Source organism: Diadema antillarum, unplaced genomic scaffold (assembly GCF_040938485.1).
Source record: "Diadema antillarum isolate AM-2024a unplaced genomic scaffold, OU_Dant_1.0 scf00000066, whole genome shotgun sequence".
Lineage (NCBI taxonomy): Eukaryota > Metazoa > Echinodermata > Echinoidea > Diadematoida > Diadematidae > Diadema > Diadema antillarum.
This window is the reverse complement of record NW_027270955.1, coordinates 1597136-1621433: the sequence shown is the minus strand read 5'-3', so window position 1 is coordinate 1621433 and position 24298 is coordinate 1597136. Positions and strand designations below refer to the sequence as shown.

Below are 24298 nucleotides of genomic sequence, written 5' to 3'. Positions count from 1 at the left end.
AGAAAGTCACAAAATTTGATAATTTCATCTGTTTTCTGCAGACAGTGAAATTGGTCACAGTCACACGATATTACCAGGCCTAGTTATGTCATCCTCATAACTCTTCCAGTGGCATGTTTATGAACATACATATGTCATGGCTCGACACTAACTTTTTTGTTTGGTGGCCCAATGGGGCCACCAAAATCCTAGATTTCAAATTTTTGGTGGCCTGAGAGAAAAATTTGGTGTCCCGAAAAAAAACCAATAAAAAACATTAAAAGTCCTTTTTTTTTCTAATGAGTCAAATATTTAAGTTTTATGATAGTAAGAATTAGAAGTTAGACATATCTACTCATAAATAAACTTCAACAAACTTGCAACACTCACTCTCAGGCACTCATTCAGTCCTTTTCATCCATCCTTTAAACAAATTTAACTGCTAATTTCCGGCACAAAAAGTTACAAAGTTATTGACATACTTTTCAAAAAATTTTGGTGGCCCGAGGCGGGCCACCAAATTTGCCCTTTTTTGAAATTCGGTGGCCCGACTTTCATTTTTGGTGGCCCCGCGTCACCGGGCCACTGTTAGTGTCGAGCCCTGCATGTGTACATGTACTATCAAATTCAAAATCGTATTTGTTATCAACACCTTTAATAGCATCTACAAACAACCCTTCACCCTTGAAGTAATCATTTCAAGGTTATTATATCAATACAAAAATTTGATGCAAAAGAGATGACTTATTTGTTTTCTTTTTGCTGTTTTTTGTAATGTAATTTAAAAAAAAAAATTGTGAAAAATTCATATTCACAAATCAATAAGGACTTATGACATGATTACATCATCAGTGCTAGAAATGCACATAATAATTATAATACAGTACATACCTATCTTTTCAGGAACACACACATATTTCACTACACCAACACACACAAAGAACCCTGCAGCTGGCCACACACATACACACACACCTCCAATCAGAGGCATATGCGTCCCCCACAGTTCGACGGAGAGGTGCTGAGATTTTATCGCACACTTTCAGCCCAGGGCAGGTTCATACTGATTCGCACAAAAGTCAATGGCAAATGCATTTATAAGCTAGTCTAATTACACCTCTCTGCTCTGTCCTCTTGTTTTTTTTTTTCTTACTGTCCATTTTCACTTTGATACTGTTTGTTTTTGGTTTTATAATTTGTTTTTTGTATCTTTTGTGCTTTCATAATTGACACTCTTTCTTTTCCCTCAGTTCTTTCACGCATGATCCCGAATTGTATTGATTTACACATACATTGTACATATTGTATTTTGTACTGTGTCATTATACAAAGTAACTAGATCAGACATCTTTATTTCAACTGATATCACGGAATATCAATTTAGTAATGAATGCAAACAGAGAATCGTGAAAACAAGAATGCCTTTGTTCTGTTGATCTTTACAATCCTGAAGTGCAAAAACAAACAAACAAACAAACAAACAAACAAACATATAAACATATTAACATATAAACATATACATTGTCACAGAACAAACACCCACAACCTTTGAGCAACACCCGCCAAACATACCTGCTGCATCTGCCGCTCGAGTTGTTGTTGCCGCCGTTGCTGGACCTGCTCGTCCCACTGCCGCAGCTCGTTTTCGAACTGCTGGTTGTCGCGGATGATGAGCTCGCGCAGGTCCTCCGCGAGACCGTCGGTGTTGATCAGCCCCGAGTCGTAGTGGGTCTCTGGTGGCGTGGTGCAAACAAATCACAAGCAGAAGGTGTCAGTCGTTATCAAGAGACACGGATAGTTATTGGTTCTTGGAGGGTTGGAGGGATGCACAAACTGTAACGTGTGTATTAATTCGTTCTTTTTTAAAAAACCTTCACTTGATGAGCTTATAACATCCTGACCTGATGATAGAGCACAGGGCCCTGTTTAAAGAAGACTTAAAATTGATTATGTAGTTGATTTTAACTGTAAGTCTGTGGCAGCTTGTGTGGTAAGGAAATTTAAAATCGATTTTATCTTTTGATAAAACAGGGCCCAGATGAGACCCAAATATGTTGGCACCCACCAAAAGAAAAAAAAAAAAATGTTTCGTACCTTCAAACAGTGCTCTGTTGCCCGATTCCACGTACATGACGCAGTAGGCGCTGGCGTTGCCGTCCCCGCCTAGCGACACACGCTCCAGCTCCTCCCACGTTACCTCGGTGACCGCGATGTCGTTGAACTTCAGCCAGACGTTGCGCTTGTGGTTCAGGATGTAGGCCCAGTAGTGGCCTGCCAGGGCCTGGCCCTCATGGACTAACACGGCGTGCAGACGGTACTTGTGCTGGAATAAGGAGAGTGACAGCATATTTCTATAAATCACACTTGAAATATATACATTGTGTAATATTAAGCCTTTAATAACCCGTGCCATACGTGTATTTCTAAATGTTGTTGCATTGCTCCTCTGTTCCTGTGTATTATGCTAAATGGAGTTGATTGTCAATATCAAAGTGTCAAAAATGTCAAGTTTGGTGGACTCGAGCGAGATGCAAGTACAAGTTGTAGCCACCAATATTTACAATATCATTATCAACTCATTGATAGCTACCAACAGCCGTCTGGCCCAATCTACTTCATAATGAAATTTACACTTGTAAAGTGAAATGTTAAGATTTTCAAATTCTATTCATATCTTCACTTCAACAGTTGTTCCAATCTGAATGAAAGCTTGCATGAAACTCCCTTGACATAGTAATAGTTTATTCATTGAAAATGAAAATGGACTTTGGTATTTTAGATTTTAGATTAAATTGCATTCAGTTGGAAAAACTAATAACTCCAGAAAAAAAATGAGTACGATGTACAACACTGTGGCTTTAACACTTATTGCAAGCAGACCATAAATTGTACTTGCAGTATCCACAGTGGAAGTTAGGCAAACAACCAAAGAGTTGAACATCTGTCAGCTGAAAGTATTTCAGTTGTTGCTCTGTTGATTGCAATTTTAATTAACTTGCAGCAACTGCTAAAAACTTCATGAATCGGGACTTGGAATGGTCAAGATCTACAAAAGATGAATGAAATTGACCCCTCTGGCGGAGAATCTGGAATGGTACTCACGTATTTGAGGTCGCTCCCTTCGTAGGCTGTGTGTATCCTATTGTCTAGCCTGGCAATATCATCCTGCAACTCTGTGTGAATGACAATGGACAGGACATGCTAAAGGTCAAATAATTTGCCTATGGTGTCCTAAAATCCATCACACAGAAGATAAAACCCAGCCAATGCTATTTACATTGTACATATATCTTCTTTAGAAAAAGTTAAAGGCATGAGCTGGAAACTGTACAGAGGTCTGATACACTCAGGAGGGACAATGAATAGATAGTCGTAAATATGGGGGCCTCAAGTCAAACAGAATGTCTAGAAGTGTATCTAAAAAAAAAACAGCAAACATGAAGATTATCGAAACTTCCTGGTATGTACAACTTTGTATTCTTATCATTTTTTTAGTGAATACATGTATCTGAGAAGTCAAAATTTGTTGATTGTCAAGGAAAACAACAATATGACACCACGTAACAGAAAGAACTAACTTAAATCATTATATTTTCATGTGCATAAACACAATAACATTTTTTTCTATCAACTGCCACTGCATAGCAGGCAATCAAGCTGTACTCCCCAGGCATAGTTGGATTAAGATGCCAAGTGCATATAGTGTAGTGTGGTGTGTCTAAAAACTGATGTAAGCAACATCTAACCTTTGACCTCTCCAATGACTTCCGTCCTCCATCGCTTGAGGCAGCTCTGCAGGATGTCCAGTTCGGTGTCCGTGATATGGCCAGGCTTTGGTGAGGCCAGGCTCTCTTTGGCCGCAGCCACACCCGATCCTAACGCGCCCCCACCGCCTGGGGAGGTCGGAGGAGCGTTGCCGGGGATGTTGATGGGCGGCGGCTTCTGGTAGCGGGGCTTGGAAGACACTGTCGGTGATGCGGCCGGGGCGGGCGTCGCCCCGGAGGACGCGCCAGTCTGCGGCGACGAGGGGCGCGGGAAGGTGACCCTGGAGGGACTCGGTGGGGAGAAACTCTGTTGCATCGGTTGCAGGCCAGGGGAGGAGCTAGTGGATTAAAAAATAAAAGAGTAAAGTTATAAACAATAAACAGGAGTGGAGCAGAAAAGTAGGAATCCATATGATACTAAACCACTCAGTCAAAAATGCCCATACCTTGCAAACCTAGCACCACCATATCATTGCAGAATATATTGAGGTCATCATCTCTTCCTCTAGTTCATGGTATCAAGCTAAACATCAATTTCCAAGTTGACATAGTTGACTGCCATGTACATCATTTTAAAGATCCATGCCAAGTTCACATCCTATAACTACTATATACGCCATATATTTACAAAGTCTAATATTTTGTTAATCAGGACTTCTCGAAAATTTCGGAAGTGGTTGAATTCACAATTGTGGAGCACAGTCCTGAATGGAGAAATGTATGCGTGCACATCGCATTCATGTCGGGATGAGCATTGATATTTTCGCATGCTTGAATTTCGTTAATAGCACCTGACTCACAAAATTTGTGAAAATAAAAACATAGCAAAATATTTGGTAAATACAGTAATTCACTCACTAATTTTTAGAATGTGACCCATCATGAATGTGCTATCATTCTAAATCCAGACCATTAGGGCCTATTTCTATAGTACCAACATTACAATGTCGAATATGGCATGACACCATGACGTTGTGCCGCATTTTCATTACGTTCACGTAGCCCCTCCATCTTAATGACAGGAATCCAAAAGTCTTTCAAGAGTACACGGTCTTGGGCTGTTTACATGTCAACTAAGTGGACATGAGCAAAGTTCTTATTCACTCATTCAAAAGGTCATAACTTCTTTTCTAAGTTGTATCGTAGGTCAGAAAGATTACTGTAAAACAAAAACATTCACGGCATGACACTTTCACAAATTGGAGCCAACAGCTTTTTTTGCAGCATGAAACTTTTACAACTTGCTGACAATGAGAAGATTAGGAGTATATTACATATACCAACATTCAATGCATTGTGTGGACAAAAACTTTTGCATGCATTCTACTTTCGCAAATCTTTGGGTTCTTGCAAAATTCACAGAAGTTTCATGTACACTCAAATTTCTGGTTATAGTATCCCAAAGGACATCACGAAGGGTCTACTCTGCGTCTCACCCTGGTCTCGGACTATTCCGGGCCGACCCACAAGGGGACGCCATCTCCACGTCCTCGTTGGCAGAGTTGTTATTGCAGCTGGGCTGGGGATGGCCCGTCTCCGCGGCAACGGGATGACCGGACCGGTGGAGCGAAGGCGGCGGAGAGGTGGACATCTCGGGGCAGCCGCTGTTGGCATACTCCAGCGTGTATTGCAGGACGTCATAGAGAGGCATGCGCTTTGGACCCGACCCGTAGCATAGAAACCTGGAAGGCATGTAGAAAGATTGTGTCAGAAACTGCGATCCAATAATTTTTTCTCCTTCCCAGTATTTGGCATAAAAAAAAAAAAAATATCAAAATAAACCAGACAATTGAAACAATGTAAATATCAAAGCCGCCTGCATACATCAAAATATTACCACAATAACAACACTTTGCAGGATGGATGAAAAGGTTAGTTACATCTTTTGGTAGCCCAAATAATGGAGTGTAGCGCAATGTAATGTGTCTACGCAAAATAAAAATATTGTTGCCCTAAGCCTGTTAAGATGGGGAGTAAATGCAAAACAGGGTTTGTTTTGCTTCAAACTTTAAACTATAATGATTGACTTCACTGCCAAGGAGGAATAGACAGATCCCCTTGCCTCAGAGAGAATGAACCAGTTTGCAATCTTTTTGACAGTAATGCTCCATATTTGTGTAATGCATACAGTGATGGATCCAGGCGGGGGTGCACCGGGCGTGCGCCCCGTTATTTTTTGTTAAAGGCGTAATTTACTATTTGCAGATGAAACAAAAACCCAACATTAGTGCTTCAAACTACATGTAGGTCTAAAATGTGAGTAAGCGATAGAAACAACCACGGTGAAATGCTAACCAGTGTTAATCAATGTTAAGTATTGCTGAATATACAAAATGTGAACAATAGGTATAATAAAAATGTTTCCAGACTAAACCGTCTACAGTTATGATTTAATAAGAAAAACAGTGATATCCCCCTTATATTTTAGGCTTTACTGCAGAAAATTTTATATGGTAGGATGTTTTATGATAAAACTGACCTACACATACAATTGTATGCATCAAATGTGATAACTTGAACATTTTTTAAATCAATGCTCCCAAAGGTAAACAGGACATTTAAAACAAAAGAAATAAAAGGAAAAATGGAGGAGGCGTATGCACCCACCCCCCTTTTACAGAATTCCTGGATCCACCCCTGGTATATAAGAAACAAATAGTTTCAGTTACAGCAACGGTAGCTCCCAACTCCGATTCTGCTGCCAGAATTCAGAGTTGCTGCAACGGCAACATGCAATTGTGGCACAAACCTCGCTTGTTTTCATTGGCTACCAGAGCTCACACCGCTGTATTACTGTCGCAAGACTTTCGATTCCACACTGACCTATTCAGCTTTGTCTGCAGTTCGCTGTATTGCTGCCTCAACATGGCCACCTCCTCACGCTTCTTCCTTACTGCGTCCTGATTGCCCTCCATGTATCTGAAAAAGAAATTAGAATATGGATAAAGCAAACTTCCTACAAAAAAGGTGATGTAAAAAGCTTTCATTTCCCTAAAAATAGGTAAAACATATTAGAAGGGAGGATCGACCTTTCATCATTAACCCACTGGTAACTGAACCACCCCAAACCACCCGTCTTATTACTCCCTAAGATGCCCTAAACTGCCCATCCGCTCTTAATTTATTTTCACATAGATCATATAATCACATAATTTGAAAGAGGTAAAAAGGTCGACAAAGTAAGTCAGAATTACTTCTGTGACACACCATTCTCTCGGTAAAGTCTTAATAGGCTTTCAAATAAATGTAACTTATAATAGACAAAAATGCAGTAAGCTATTTACACGCAACAGAAAGTTGTCGAAATAAGAGTAATATTGCTGTACCTTCCAGGGAACTAAAGACCATTATGGAAAGAATCTTCAGTTACAAAACTTGGTGGCTTGGGGTTACCATTGGGGGGGGGGGGGGGGAAGGCTGGCCTGACTTGGATATATTTGTGAATCCCAGTCATGAATTATGCACAGCTTAATCACTGATCTCTCTGTAAGTACACACAGAGCCGAAGAATCTCAACAGGGGTCGACCATTATACTGATGAATGTACACCTCCATGCACTAGTGTATATGTTGACAGGTGCTATTTATGGTTTTCAAATGTACCGCAGGTGAGCAGCGAAAGAAGATCGATCCAACAGGACCACCCATATTTCCCCACGCCACCTGGTTTTTAAACTTTCCAGACCCCTCCGCTCCCCCCCCCCCCCAAAAAAAAAGAAAAGACACACTGATGTATACGCTGTTAAATATTCAACAGTAAAAAGAAGGAATTTTCATATGAAAAGCAGAGACATGACAATAATCTGTCAAAACAGAAGAGTAATTTTAAAACTAAAATAACATGAATAGATAGGTTAAAGTAATGCATCAAACATTTGCCCGATTAGTTGGTACCTCATCCTGGTCATAGAGGCACAATTCCATTGAGAGAGAGAGCAAACTGCAACTTCTGCATTTCTAACATTTGAATGGAGTCGTGGATAAATCCAACTCACCTATCCATGTACAGCGTGGAAGGGAACTGAAACTGGTTGTGAATCTTCTCCGGCCGCCCCAGCTGCTGGTTGAATTGAAACCTCGACAGCTCAAAGATGAGGACGTGGGGTAGCCGGGTGAACCAGTGCTGGTGGAAACAGGAAACACAGGGGAGAGCAGATGCCATGTCATAGAATGCTTTCTTTCAAGACCAATACAAGGGGATATTGCACAAAGGTTTTTATGTTGATATAAAAATTAAGATCGTCCTCAAATGAGGATATGTGCGTGTGTTTTTGAGGATATGTGCGTGTGTTTGCAATGATATTTCAACTTCAAATGATCAAAACTTTGAAGCCATTCACACAAAACAAGACAAAATTCTAATGACAAAGGAATCTTTCCACAAATTTTGATATCAATTTGAGGAGGATTCCTGACATTAAAAAGGACTGACCACAGAAACTAATAGTATACCATAATAAATTGATTAACTTTAGTTTAGGCATCTTACTATCCCTCTATATAGCAAAGAATCTGATACATATTGCAATGTCACAGAGCTCAAAGACTTTTACAGATGAAAGCATAAAAAAACATATTTCATAAAGACAAATTTGATATGCCATTACCTCTTGGGCTGACCGATACGTCGCGTCCCCGTTGACCGTTTCTATCTCACCCTTAGACATGGAGGCCTCAAGACTCTGGTGCAGGTCACTGTAGCCGTTAATCTGAAGCGGATACTGACCGAACGTCTCTTTGTTGCTGAAGACTTTGCCTGAATGTGTACAACAAATGATATTACGCTCTAGGAGGCAATTTCTTTCCGTAATCCAAATACTGTATACTGTAGAAGGGTAAATTTTTGCAAGACTAATTTTTGGCACTCGTCCCGATTAGAAGAGTTTCGTGTGTTTATAATTCCACGGAATCAAGAGAGTAGGTATTGAAACATATGGCAAGCAAAAACATTTGCGTGCTTTTATTTTCACGTTAGTTTCTGGTAGCGCGAAATTGCAGAAATTTGAACACCGCAAAAATTTCCACTTTTACAGTACGCTGAATATTTCGTAAGGTTTATTTAGGTAGCATACAGCTAATATTTCGAGTCAGGTGCTATTTGGGAATGTAAAAGAGCACAAAAATATAAACTCTGATCCAGACATGGATGTAATGAGCACGCATACACGTACATTTCTCCCTTTGGTGCTGAACTCCACAAGTGTGGATTTCACTACTCACGAAATTGTCGGGAAGACCCGAATCAAGAAAATTAAAAACCCTAAAACTCAGTGAATTTTCACCCATCTCCCATACACCAACAGTGAAGCAGGTGTTCACACACATAGCAACACAAGGATGCATGAACTGTTTTCTTTCATAACGAACAGAAAAGTTCCTACTACATGAGAACAGTTGGAAAGTTTGTGATCAACCACGTCCATATGCAAGCATTTTGCAGCTTTATCTGCCATATATCAGTATCAAAGGACAGTTATGTGACTAGCTGCCTCCTTTTGAAGAAAAAAGGGAAAACAAAACGCAAAAAAAAATAAAACACTAAAAAGACAACAATAGTGCAGACTGGCTGAGTGGGTCGATAAAACATATGTTGGTCACTTTAATAATGGGGTTGTGTAAATAATGAGATCGGACATATTCATGTGAGAATCCACTTACCTTCGTTGATTCCGACAGCCTTGAACTGTCCGTAGAAGAGATCCAGCATGGGATTGGTGGTGGATGCGGTCTCTCCTTCGCCCCCCTGAGCACTGGAGGGAAATGGAGAATGCAGATTGAGATTGAGATGGAGAGGAAAATGTAACATCAAAGTATTTTGCTGCTGTGATTTTATCTCTCTCTCTTTCTTCAGTCTCTCCGCAAGCTTTCTTTCTATCTGTCTGTCTTCTTGCTCTCTCCAATTCCTTTCTTTTTTTTCCGGACACACATTCTCTCACTCTCTTTGCCCCTGTCTGTCCCTCACACTTCTTCTCCTTCTCCTCCTCCTCCTCCTCCTTCTCCTTCTTCTTCTTCTTCTTCCTCCTCATCCTCTTCCTCCTCCTCCTCTTCTTCTTCTTCTGGTTAAGTCAGCCTCCTTCAATTAGCTGAAAATTCTTGCAGACTGTGTTCGTTCATCGTAATTCACATGCATTTGAGTGTTATTTACATTATAATCCAGTTTAATTACAGATATTTTCAAGCATATAGATAGCAAATATGAAGAACAAAGACTAGCCACTATCATCAACAGTCAATTGATTATGAAATGCTCCCATAAATGGTGCTGCAACAATTTCCGAGGACAGGGAATTCTCTTCCATCTGTCTCTCATTTCTGAATCAACTTTCTTTCTCTTTCTTTCAGTCTCTGTCTGTCTGTCTGTCTGTCCGTCTGTCTGTCTGTCTCTCCCTCTCTCGCTTGCTCTCTTCACTTACTTTTACTCTCACCACTACCCTATCCCCCTCTCTCTCTCTTTTACACAGACCCACCCCACACATACACACACTCACACTATCTTTTCTACAGTATAACAGTCCCCGTGTTTTCTTTGTTTCTCAGCCTTTACTCATTACTGTACGTTATTTTCGCATACAGATATTTTCGCAAATGAGGAGGTCACAGACATTTTCGCGAGATGTTGTTTTCGCAAATTGACACCGACACTATTAAAATGTACTATTTACTCTAGCGTCTGGCGACATTTTCGCCCGTTGCTAAATTCGCGATCCAACTGTCATTCGCGAAATTCGCGAAAATAATAGCTCATACAGTATATGCTTTGTGGTCCCTATCAAAACGACAAAGGAAACAACATTTCTATGTCCTATCATAGATGAATAAAAATGAATATGAATCTGAATTAGCATTTCTCCCTCTTCTGTTTATATTTTTCTCTTTCTTCATCTTTTCTTCTTGGTGACTTCTTCTTCCCTCTCTTTCATCTTGTCTTGAAGATTGAGTGGACTTTATTACCATTAAATAGCAATAACGCAGCAGCAGCAGCAGCAGCAGCACAAAAAAAAAAGAAAGAAAGAAGAAAAGTATGACGTAATGGCCAAAATTTACAAGGTAGTTTAAACCTAATGGTACAAATTTAGACCATGGTTTAAATAAGCGTGAAATAGGCGTACCTTTGCGTGTATCAATGCACGTTTGTTACTGGTAGTCTGTTGGCATACGCAATCTCTCAATCGTATTTACGGTTAAGAAATTTGCATATATCATGGTTTAAATTTGTACCACCTTCGTGAATTTGGACCCATATGATTTCATGTGAAGATAATCTGGGAAGAAGATTTCAGTGTTTACCCATCCTCCTGCGGGGTTTTACTGGGGGCCTCTGTCTTGAACGCATCCTCCAGCCATTCAAGAAGTTTGTGTGTGAACTCACTGACGTCCTGGATGAAAAATGGGAAGAAGGGGAAGAGGCGGAGGAGGGGAGGGGTATGAGTGGAGGGATAGAGAGGTGGAGAGGGGGAAGGGGAGGAGGGATGGAGGGGTGGAGGGGTGGGAAGAGGGGAGGTGGGTGATTGAGGCATAATTGGTCAGAATTTAAGGAGTTTTTATTCTGATTTTCTCATTCTTGACAAAGAAAAAGCATACTAAACATCAAAACAACAGACTGGTTTTGTCCCACAGAACTGAGAAGACTTACAGTAAGTCTTGGATAAGTGTCTATTCATACAGAAATTACTTACAGGTATAAACTGATGTAGATAATTATTAATCCAGTCAAAATGTAACCTCCAAATTCTTATGAATCAGAAAATGGACTTGAAATTCAACCCATTGAGGATGGGCTGATTTTGCTACAACATGTACACATGTGTATTTCCCATCGACACTTGCACGAGTACACTTTGGACTCGCTCTCAATGGGTTAATTGTCGTTTGACGTTTCACAAATCAACAATCAGCTTCTTCTGGCATCCTCCCCGTGGAAGAATGCTACTTACGGTACATGTACAATGTATATTTGACAAAGAAAAGAACACTAAATATCACAAAAGCAGGCTGGTTGGAAAGTCCGTACATACACTGTAAATGTGTAGCTATTGCTCCAGTCACTCTACTTCACAGACAAAATTAAGTTCTTTACATATTGATAGACTAAACACTAGGTACAAAGGGAAATGTGATGTGTAAAACCTGTTGGTTGTCTGCTCCACCGCTGCTGAACGCCGCCTTTAAGATCTGGACCGACTTGGTGGGGTCAACGTACTTTCTCTTTGTTCCAAGCATCAGTGCAAACAGCGCCCTCAGCTCCGCCATGAAGAGTGGATTTCGGTTCTCCTGTTCATACCGTCACACAAAGGATCAAGATTTAGTCACCAGATTACTTGTCTAGCTTGTGCCGGTAATGCAATTTTGGGGAAAATGGTATTTTCCATAAAACCTGCAGTATATGTGGCCCAAAAAAAAAAGGTACAAAATACTGCAAGAAAGCAACAGTTGGCATCTCTGTTACATGCACTTCATTGGGTAATGATAAGCCCCAAATCAGATTGGCTTTTGCATGTATGTGACCCGTTGTCAGGACATTAAAAAGAAAAAAAAAATCCTTATCATTTCTCACCATCTCCTGTGATATCTGGGAGACTTAGCAGTTTTGCAATAACATGCAATACTCTTTCTCTTCCGTTAGTACCTTTATCATTTCTATGGCATTCAGAGTTTATAAATGAATCGAATATTTTGGAACCTCCAATTTCTTCTTGGTGTATTTGTCTTTATTCTTGTAAATTTTCTGCAACAGAATAGACAAGATGTAATGCTACAGAGTGGACTTACAAAATGATCTTCTTTACCCAGGGTTACCTCTTCAGTGTTAGCACAGCTCTTGCAGAAGGCACTGCCACTATCATCACCCTAGCATTGCCAGGTACCCATTTACACACCTGGGTCGAGAGGGACATGGTGGGTAAAAACATCTTGTCCAAGGACGTAAGCGCTTGGCAGGGCTCCAATGTGGGAGCTTTTGTTTTAAAGTCAAGAGTCTCATCCCCACTACATCAAAGTGCCCCAAACTTACAGCATTTGACGCATCTCCGCTGGTCCCGGCCGCTGGCTGCTGGCTGCTGAAGCTGAGAACGAGGTGACGAAAGGCCGGTAGGTGGAATAATGACTGGACAAAGAGAGAAAAAAAAAATGATAGAGAACAAGAATGAAAGACAAAAGTATAGCTTTTAGAAAGCCAGCACAAACGATTCCCCCTCCCCCCTACACGTTGAGCATTTGTCCATTTGGTTTAAAAACAAAAATTCACATTCTATTTATTATTCTTTCTCTTGAGAAAGATTTTCTACAGGCCTGTTCTTGGCATATGATATTACAGAGTAACATGTTTTTGCATGTCCTCCTCAATGAATAAGTATTATCAAAGCCCAATATATTGTGAAAAACAAAATACTAATGATCTTCTAGAGAGCTGCTAAACATCTAAACCACACAAGGATGTTAAAAAGATTAGTCTTACTCTCTAAACTTTTTACAACTATTTTGTGTGTCCAATTTTGTGTCCCCAAACTTTTATTGATTTTCAAGTTTTCTGTTTTCATGCAAAGCACCATGTCAAGATGGAATATCCCTTTAATGTGATCTTTGATCACTTCCCTTCGACCTCTTATACTTTTAGCAAGTTCATGTTCTCCAGCATTTTGTTTTACTCCTTTACCTTTCTCTTTCATTTTTTTTTTCCACACAAAGTCCTGTGCTTCACAACCAACGAGAAGATATTATAGAATGGGTAGCGAGAATCCTGCGATCTCATTGATCGAGAGCTATGTCTTATTTTGTACTGGCCGCACGCTGAGTCACAGTGGAAAACATGTTATCGCGCACTTGCAGCAAGAGTATGCGCATTTGTAACAAAGATTCACGCATTAAGCAAGCGTTTGCGCATTCAGTACGAGATGCCTATTGGCTAAATCAACCATGCATCAATTTTTACTGGATGCATAGTTCTGAAGAGAAACCATGCGGCCAGTAAAAACTGATGCATGGTCGTCTATGGCAAGCCAAAAGGAAATGCATCCTGTAAATTTGTCATCGGGTAACACGATAGAAAAATGGGTTTTTGGCAAGAAAATTACCCATTCTATAAAACAGATGACGCACATGTCTTTTCGTGCGTCAGTCGGAATATAGTGTGCATGCAGTAACTATGGAATTTAGCCTAAACCCACTCGGCTTCGCCTCGTGGGTTAAGCATTCCATAGTTACCTTATGCACACAATTCCGACTGACGCACTCAGAAATGTGCATCATTTGTATACTAGCAAACATACTGCTCACCAAACTGCAGTATTAGCACTTCTCTTCCAATTTACAATAAAAGAATTGCCTGATTCACACCTTCGACGGGTTCAAGAGAAGAGGGCACACACACACGACACACCAACCTGTATGACAGCGCTGAACCAGCACGTGTTGCCGACGTTCTTGAGACCCACGGGCCAGCCCACCTCCCTCTGTCTGTCGTGGGGGTTGAGGGGGTCCACAAACCAGCTGTTGTTGCGCCCCTGGCCCGCATCACGTATGCTCTGCTCCAGCACCCTGCAAATACATTGTACACATTTCTCCTTTAACCATCACAGTGCTTTCTTGGACGATTTGCACAGGTGTCTAGAAACCAACGACTACCAATGAATTGAGGTTATCTAATAATCTCTTAAAGGGCAAGTTCACCACTATATACAAGTGTATTGAGAGAATGCAACAATATTAGTAGAACTCATCAGTGAAAGTTTGAGGAAAATCGGACAATCTGTTCAAAAGTTATGAATGTTTGAAGTTTCATGAATTTTAAGTGTATTACAATCTAATCTGTCATCTCAGAGACCCGCTGTAAGTGATAGCTTTTTGAGCATTGTGCATTTTGTACATGTACTTCTTGTACCAAGTGCATTGCCACCTGCACCTCCTAAAATGCCAAAGGCACCTTCTGATTTGCAAGCTGAATTTATTTTGTAACTCCAGATGTCAGAGTGTCCAATGTGCCTGCTGTACTGGCTACTGCACCTCCTAGAGGATAATGCAAACATCAGGCATTTTGCAGTAACACCTGTGCTATTTCCAGATGCAAGCTGTAACTCTGCATTGCACCTCTATAAAATTTTCACAAGCCCACTTCATCTTTTGGTCTGCCTGTTGCAACTTCAGACACTGGAGTCTAGAATCTAAACTTCTTATTGCATAATCTGGACTCCGCGAAGCTCTTTTCTCCTAGTAGCAACACCAGATTCTGTATCATTGTGTGCTTTCGAGTGCTCTCCTAAAGCGAACCAAACCGTACTGAACCCACGTCAGAAGAGCGCGTAAATGCTCCGAAAGTGTAGCGTACTGAACTGAACCGAGCCAAAAGTAAGCCACTTTTCCATGCGCTCCAACAGGATACCAGAAGCATACCAAAAGTTTGTAGATGTGAAGAATGCGCATAACATGCACATACATTTGTACGTCCTAATGCAAAGAGCTCATTTCTTTTTTTGTTCGGGACATCTGTAAGCAGTTTAAGCATGCCATGACCCTCTTGCTATAAAGTGCGTGACCCCCTCTACAAATAACTCATGAGGCACGCTTTCTCAACAGAGCACTTGAACGCTCCAAATCTGGCATAATACAGTTCGGTACGCTTTGGTTCGCTTTCAGCGCTTGAATGCAGTCATTGACTGCACTCTCTGAACAGTCTAAATGCACCTCTGAAGTTTGGACTGCACCTTCCGTGTGGCAACTGAGGTGCCTAGTGTACCCTCTGAAACTGCCCTCTTTACACATGGTGCACCCTGAGTCTGCCCATGGGTACCTGCTGATGTCCTGCTCCTCTGCAGACACGCCGATGCTGGCCTGGTTGGTCTCCTGTAGACTCAGGGCGATGGCGCGCTGCAGGTCCTCTTTCTCATCCCGATCCTGGGTCAGGTCGATGACGTCCGACGATTTACCCCCGTCACCTGCGGCATTGGGCAAGATTTGAATCATAGAGTGACTTTCCATTGCTTTGTTCTTTCTGAGATAAAACACACATGGACACTTCATAACCAAGATCGCCTAAAAACTAAAACACAATAATGAAATCAAATGTTTCTAAAGTATCTGAACTGACTGCTTTATCAATTCTAGCACGTTTAAAGATACACATTTGTAAGAATGCTTGTGGTACTTTCTGGACAGAAGTAATCTAATGTTTTTAGATAAAATTAAGCAACAAACATTTAGTACCTGACACATGGTAGTTCAGATGACGAGATAATGACCACTTTTGATATGCTAATTTTGCTTGTATACTACATCACTGGTGCAATATTTACTTGAACTTGGAAGCCAAAACTAGAATGGGGTTCAAGATGCACATAGAACAAGTTCATCCTCTTGGACAAGATTGCATAATGTTTGGTACTAACCTTGAGTCCTATTCCTCGGGCCACACAGGGCGGGCGCATTTGCCGGCTGACTGACGGGTGCTGCCGGCTGGGCCCCACCATGCAGGGCAGCGGTGTGGGACGAGGATGGGGGAGGGTGGGCAGGGTTGTGGTCATGCCCCTCTGTAAGGAAGGCTATGGCCTGGCCCACATCCCCGTTGCTGGCTTCGTAGGCATGCTTTAAGGTATCGGGGTCTTGTACTCCTGTGATCTCCTTCAACTGGTTGATGACAGTCTCTTGGTTCTACGTATATTGGGGATTATAGAGAGAGAAAAAAAGGAATTGTAGCCAATCAACAATGAGGGCAGCAGACAGTTAGTTATCCAGGGCTCACACCCGTAAATACAATGGAATGTCCGAAACCCCTTCACAAATTCGTACCAAAGATACCAAAATAAATGAAGAAAAAAATTAATTAAAAATCAATGATGCAGTTTGGCAAAAAACTGAATAGCTGTAGATATTGAGTATGAATTCCTCTACAAATTGCATTTTGGTTAGAAGATGAAAGCTTTTCTGGTGGAATTTGAGGGGACTATATTTCATTGGGTACGTGCACGGAAAATGGGTGACTTTTTGAGTGACAAGAACTCGTAGTCTGGCTTTTCGTACCCCTGAACAGAATTTGAACTGAATTATCCACCCTGAGAATTTGATGGATGAAAGGGTACATCTAACTTATCCAGGTTAGTGAAGCTGAAACACCTCATTTCTCCCAGCTATTTTACAGAATTTTTTGAAATTTGATTTTTAACACACGTCCCTATGGGGAAATATTTATGGGTGTGAGCCCTATAGAGGATGCATGCAATGCACACAAGTCTATGGGAAGTATTCATCCCATACAAACTCTGCTGGTTTATGTTGATGTATTGTGTCAGATCTCTTCCTCCCTCCCCCCTTCCCCTTCCTACCCCCCCTTCTCTTCTACCCCCCCCCCCCCCCCCCCCCCGACTCTGTTTGGCTATAATTTGTTTTCTTATTATGTTGATTGTGTTGTTGTGGTATAGATAGATCTTTGTACATAGCAGTCATCAGTATCACACAACTTTGAATGACTGTGTTATTTTAATGTATTTCTTTGTTTGGCTACCACTGGAACAGGTCAAAATTCATAAAGTTAGTCTGTTTGACAAAACAAAGTCTTTTCAAGTATTTTGTAGGCAATAATGTGATGATGACACCCCCATAATCAAAGATTACTGCCTGCATCTAGGTATTCATCTTATGAAGAACTGATCAACACTACATTTTTATTTTTTTTAAAAACCTCAAAGGGTGTGAGTTTCAAAAGTGTCCCTTTGAGAAGCTTTATAACCCTAGAATGTGTAATTTCCCATATGATGTAGGTGCAAATATCATGAAAAACACATTTATGATGTTTAAAAGTCAAATGAGAAATATGACCTTCACTATAGAGGATGCATGCAATGCACACAAGTCTATGGGAAGTATTCATCCCATACAAACTCTGCTGGTTTATGTTGATGTATTGTGTCAGATCTCTTCCTCCCTCCCCCCTTCAACTTCCTACCCCCCCCCCCCTTCTCTTCTACCCCCCCCCCCCCCCCCCGACTCTGTTTGGCTATAATTTGTTTTCTTATTATGTTGATTGTGTTGTTGTGGTATAGATAGATCTTTGTACATAGCAGTCATCAGTATCACACAACTTTGAATGACTGTGTTATTTTAATGTATTTCTTTGTTTGGCTACCACTGGAACAGGTCAAAATTCATAAAGTTAGTCTGTTTGACAAAACAAAGTCTTTTCAAGTATTTTGTAGGCAATAATGTGATGATGACACCCCCATAATCAAAGATTACTGCCTGCATCTAGGTATTCATCTTATGAAGAACTGATCAACACTACATTTTTATTTTTTTTAAAAACCTCAAAGGGTGTGAGTTTCAAAAGTGTCCCTTTGAGAAGCTTTATAACCCTAGAATGTGTAATTTCCCATATGATGTAGGTGCAAATATCATGAAAAACACATTTATGATGTTTAAAAGTCAAATGAGAAATATGACCTTCACTATAGGGCTCACACCCGTAAATACAATGGAATGTCCGAAACCCCTTCACAAATTCGTACCAAAGATACCAAAATAAATGAAGAAAAAAATTAATTAAAAATCAATGATGCAGTTTGGCAAAAAACTGAATAGCTGTAGATATTGAGTATGAATTCCTCTACAAATTGCATTTTGGTTAGAAGATGAAAGCTTTTCTGGTGGAATTTGAGGGGACTATATTTCATTGGGTACGTGCACGGAAAATGGGTGACTTTTTGAGTGACAAGAACTCGTAGTCTGGCTTTTCGTACCCCTGAACAGAATTTGAACTGAATTATCCACCCTGAGAATTTGATGGATGAAAGGGTACATCTAACTTATCCAGGTTAGTGAAGCTGAAACACCTCATTTCTCCCAGCTATTTTACAGAATTATTTGAAATTTGATTTTTAACACACGTCCCTATGGGGAAATATTTATGGGTGTGAGCCCTATAGAGGATGCATGCAATGCACACAAGTCTATGGGAAGTATTCATCCCATACAAACTCTGCTGGTTTATGTTGATGTATTGTGTCAGATCTCTTCCTCCCTCCCCCCCTTCCCCTTCCTACCCCCCCCCCCCTTCTCTTCTACCCCCCCCCCCCCCCCCCCCGACTCTGTTTGGCTATAATTTGTTTTCTTATTATGTTGATTGTGTTGTTGTGGTATAGATAGATCTTTGTACATAGCAGTCATCAGTATCACACAACTTTGAATGACTGTGTTATTTTAATGTATTTCTTTGTTTGGCTACCACTGGAACAGGTCAAAATTCATAAAGTTAGTCTGTTTGACAAAACAAAGTCTTTTCAAGTATTTTGTAGGCAATAATGTGATGATGACACCCCCATAATCAAAGATTACTGCCTGCATCTAGGTATTCATCTTATGAAGAACTGATCAACACTACATTTTTATTTTTTTTAAAAACCTCAAAGGGTGTGAGTTTCAAAAGTGTCCCTTTGAGAAGCTTTATAACCCTAGAATGTGTAATTTCCCATATGATGTAGGTGCAAATATCATGAAAAACACATTTATGATGTTTAAAAGTCAAATGAGAAATATGACCTTCACTATAGAGGATGCATGCAATGCACACAAGTCTATGGGAAGTATTCATCCCATACAAACTCTGCTGGTTTATGTTGATGTATTGTGTCAGATCTCTTCCTCCCTCCCCCCTTCAACTTCCTACCCCCCCCCCCCCTTCTCTTCTACCCCCCCCCCCCCCCCCCCGACTCTGTTTGGCTATAATTTGTTTTCTTATTATGTTGATTGTGTTGTTGTGGTATAGATAGATCTTTGTACATAGCAGTCATCAGTATCACACAACTTTGAATGACTGTGTTATTTTAATGTATTTCTTTGTTTGGCTACCACTGGAACAGGTCAAAATTCATAAAGTTAGTCTGTTTGACAAAACAAAGTCTTTTCAAGTATTTTGTAGGCAATAATGTGATGATGACACCCCCATAATCAAAGATTACTGCCTGCATCTAGGTATTCATCTTATGAAGAACTGATCAACACTACATTTTTATTTTTTTAAAAAACCTCAAAGGGTGTGAGTTTCAAAAGTGTCCCTTTGAGAAGCTTTATAACCCTAGAATGTGTAATTTCCCATATGATGTAGGTGCAAATATCATGAAAAACACATTTATGATGTTTAAAAGTCAAATGAGAAATATGACCTTCACTATAGAGGATGCATGCAATGCACACAAGTCTATGGGAAGTATTCATCCCATACAAACTCTGCTGGTTTATGTTGATGTATTGTGTCAGATCTCTTCCTCCCTCCCCCCTTCAACTTCCTACCCCCCCCCCCCCTTCTCTTCTACCCCCCCCCCCCCCCCCCCGACTCTGTTTGGCTATAATTTGTTTTCTTATTATGTTGATTGTGTTGTTGTGGTATAGATAGATCTTTGTACATAGCAGTCATCAGTATCACACAACTTTGAATGACTGTGTTATTTTAATGTATTTCTTTGTTTGGCTACCACTGGAACAGGTCAAAATTCATAAAGTTAGTCTGTTTGACAAAACAAAGTCTTTTCAAGTATTTTGTAGGCAATAATGTGATGATGACACCCCCATAATCAAAGATTACTGCCTGCATCTAGGTATTCATCTTATGAAGAACTGATCAACACTACATTTTTATTTTTTTAAAAAACCTCAAAGGGTGTGAGTTTCAAAAGTGTCCCTTTGAGAAGCTTTATAACCCTAGAATGTGTAATTTCCCATATGATGTAGGTGCAAATATCATGAAAAACACATTTATGATGTTTAAAAGTCAAATGAGAAATATGACCTTCACTATAGGGCTCACACCCGTAAATACAATGGAATGTCCGAAACCCCTTCACAAATTCGTACCAAAGATACCAAAATAAATGAAGAAAAAAATTAATTAAAAATCAATGATGCAGTTTGGCAAAAAACTGAATAGCTGTAGATATTGAGTATGAATTCCTCTACAAATTGCATTTTGGTTAGAAGATGAAAGCTTTTCTGGTGGAATTTGAGGGGACTATATTTCATTGGGTACGTGCACGGAAAATGGGTGACTTTTTGAGTGACAAGAACTCGTAGTCTGGCTTTTCGTACCCCTGAACAGAATTTGAACTGAATTATCCACCCTGAGAATTTGATGGATGAAAGGGTACATCTAACTTATCCAGGTTAGTGAAGCTGAAACACCTCATTTCTCCCAGCTATTTTACAGAATTTTTTGAAATTTGATTTTTAACACACGTCCCTATGGGGAAATATTTATGGGTGTGAGCCCTCCAGCAGCTTGAGGGCAGCAGATTAGCAATGAGGGCAGCAAACAAAAACTGGGCAAGCTGATAAATGGACAGACAGAAGGGGATTACAGAAAAAAAAATCCTGGATATACATAGTATGTACAGAGGAAGAAAACATTTACATGTAGGGAGAATGGGATTTATCATTTATTAATGAAGAAATAAATGGATGCTAACGAGAAAGTAGTGAAGCTGATATTTCAGGTATAGTGAAAGAGAAATAAGGATATTACAGAGTGAAAAAAAAAGAAAACAAACAAAGAAATCGAGCATCAGAAAAAAGGGGAAAGAGAAGGAAAGAGCTCATAAGAATATATAAAAACAATGAAGGTATTCAGATTAAAGAATGAAAAAGACATGGGGGGGGGGTTCAAAGGGGGAAAGGGGGCACCAGAGAAAACAGAACAAACCTCTGACAGATAGCCAAAACATAGAAGAAAAATGAAAAATCAAAAAGGCAAATACAGTGTATTCCAGTACAGGTGAAAATCATTTGTACAGTAGGTGAATATAAAAGTGAATGAACGCTTGCTTGTTCAGGGCATTTGTCCAAATACCAAGTTGGGCAAGTGGTATTTAGAAAAAGAAAAGTGGGAAAATACAATTTTATGCTTTTAGAGTAGAAGGTCATCTGAAGAAATCATATGATTTAAAGATTTTTAAAAAGAAGAAAAAAATAGAGAAGAAAAAAAAATACAAAGTATTAATACACTGTACATGTATCCTGAATTTTCAGTTGTCAACCTTACAACTCTCATCAGCAGGGGCCCAACAAAGTTCAAAAAAAGTCTATGACCCACTAATTGACCATTGCGTGATCAAGGTTGAGATTGGTCAGTACGGTGGACAGAAGCTGTGGAGTTTACAGCTGAAAATTGCGGTGGTAAACACTCACAGTTGTACTGTGATTAAAAGCATATAACTTTAAATCAACTTTTGTTTGTTTGTCTATTTGTTTGTTTCTGTTTGTCTATTTATTAGTTTGTCTACTTGTTAGCTTAAGTTTGTTTGTATGCATTAAATTGACGATGTATGGATAAAGGGGAGAGATCTAAGAAAGAAAAAAAAGACAAAAAATATCAAAGGCAGAGGGATTGACGGCTACAAAAGAAAGAATGTATTCATTATGACCCTCTTTGACAAAAAATACCAACATCCCAACTTCTGTATACTTTAAATCTGTATAAATTGTACAAGCAGTAACTGTACAAGTACACACAATCACCACAACACGAGGGAGCAGTATCAGGAAAGCCCTACCAAGTGGATGGAGTGAATCTTTCTGCGCAGAGTGTACGTCGACTCCTCCTCTTTGTTTCTATCAAGCAGAACTTCTCGCACGGTCATCGTCAAGCCTCTCTCTAATCCCCGAGCGATATATATATAAATTCTCAAATATTGCTGAATGCGGGGCCAAAATCTTGGCAAACTTTTGTCACAAAAACTTGAAGAAGTTTAATTACCCTCACACGAGAGTCAGAGTGAGTTTTCTCTGCACTGGCGAGGTCATGGTGTGAGGATTACACTCGGAGCATGTTAGGAATAAAAAGTTTGATGCTGTCGCGATTGCAACATAATGAAAGCACAGTATCCAGAGATAAGAAGTCAACGCTTTCAGCATATGAATCACAGCAGAGGTTATCACAACCAGACCTTCCAGAAAGTATGACGAGCGATCTCGGATTGTGTCAATCAAAGCGGTCTTGGTTTCCACACGGCACTGCCCGCATTCATGACTACAATGATATCACTTCAAATATAGTCTACCTTTGTATGCTACTAAATTCAATACAAATGAATGATAATGAATATTCTTCCTCCCACTGATAGAGAAAGGTTTATGAAAAAAAAAAAGAAATACAGAAGACTAACAATGTAAAGAAACCAGAGCTGTCAAAGGCGCAATGGATCCATAAAGTCATTGATATGATACCTAATGTACTGTAAATTTGCTTTCCAGAGTATACACAGAACCCACTACTGGACTATAAGCGCACGATCAGTTGCATTTCTAAAGTTGTCAATAATTCAATGATTGCGACATTGGCACCAGCTGGTTTTGCAACATCAGCAGTGATATCACAAGAGGGCATGATTCCACTATTCCACACAACGAAATATGTTCAGGTCACTAAACTTTTTCTCCACATGTTAAAGGACATGTGCATCTCTCCCGAGCATTGGTAGTTGATATATTTGGCAGATATTAAAGTGGGCATGTGCCAAAAATTGCCAGGTCGCCATATGAAACGCTGTCCAAAAATAGAGAACATCACATTACAGGGGCTCCTTTATAAGACACCATGCAGAGCAAGGATGCTACAAACCAGCAATGTGTTACAAGCACATCACAGCTCAATATATTCTTATCTCTTGACTTGGTGGATAGCGAAATATCCTCTGTCATTCACTTTTAATACCAAGAATACAAGATGTATGTGAAACTCAGAAGGAAAAAAAAAAAGCAGTAACTTTCAAAATAGTACTAAGTAATAGTAATGTTCCCCTTTACACATAGCAATATAAATCAATACATGTAATTCCTCCTCCTTTTCTTTACTCCTGACAGTTTGACATTTTCCAGTTCCCACAGCTCTGAGCTCATCACACTATGCTATCTAATCAAGCCAACCTATAATATGCAGTCATAACAAAAAAAAAAAGAATGAACAAACAGTGCTCAGTAAACCTGTACAGTAGCAGCGAGTTAATTCAACTTTTATTTTAGAATGTCAGCGCATGGCAGTACAATAGGGGTCATATCTCATCATGACTGTTTAATGTAGACATCTTCTCGCATCCAAGCTGTGTTGAGGCTCTGCTGAGCACAAACAACATCAGCTACAACAAAAAAAGGGAATATAATAAGGAAACATAAATACTTCATGGCAGTTATTATGTCCTAGTGCACGCAGCCAGTCAGCACAAGTCTCCCATTGAATCTTACACCACGAGGCATCCGTGCAGGTATAGAGAGAACGAGAAGGTGTCTGAATTCCACAAATTGCTCGCATTCCAGCATGTCCCTCATCTCCAGTCACAATTGACTCGGTCTGTGATGGAGTGCATCCATGTTCTGCGTGTCAGCGATCCGCATGTTACACATTACGTGTGCAGCATTTCCCCATCCAAAGCATGCACATGTATATCGTATATGTTCAGTGTGCCCATGGGGCCAGTAATATTGTAGTCTCACGTGTCTACAGGATGGAGCTATTTAATGCAGGTATAAATGCATAAGATCCAGCTATTCGTATCCTCTGCTCACAAACACACACACCACTCTTCCGCTGC

At 40.1% G+C, this 24298-nt stretch overlaps 1 protein-coding gene across 1 annotated transcript in view; it reads right to left on the bottom strand.

The window, feature by feature from the left end:
- Window positions 1-24298, bottom strand: part of LOC139716545 (ubiquitin carboxyl-terminal hydrolase 25-like) — a 49851-nt gene that overhangs the window by 9438 nt on the left and 16115 nt on the right. Inside the window, exons 2-16 of the mRNA XM_071628082.1 lie at window positions 16121-16382; window positions 15526-15670; window positions 14123-14276; window positions 12754-12846; window positions 11871-12014; window positions 11031-11119; window positions 9402-9493; window positions 8351-8499; window positions 7739-7866; window positions 6567-6662; window positions 5180-5425; window positions 3726-4081; window positions 3082-3152; window positions 2074-2302; window positions 1552-1712 (exon numbers count right to left, since the gene is read on the bottom strand). Of these exons, the coding sequence (XP_071484183.1) occupies window positions 1552-1712; window positions 2074-2302; window positions 3082-3152; window positions 3726-4081; window positions 5180-5425; window positions 6567-6662; window positions 7739-7866; window positions 8351-8499; window positions 9402-9493; window positions 11031-11119; window positions 11871-12014; window positions 12754-12846; window positions 14123-14276; window positions 15526-15670; window positions 16121-16382 (2415 nt within the window). The remainder of the gene's footprint in view (window positions 1-1551; window positions 1713-2073; window positions 2303-3081; window positions 3153-3725; window positions 4082-5179; window positions 5426-6566; window positions 6663-7738; window positions 7867-8350; window positions 8500-9401; window positions 9494-11030; window positions 11120-11870; window positions 12015-12753; window positions 12847-14122; window positions 14277-15525; window positions 15671-16120; window positions 16383-24298) is intronic.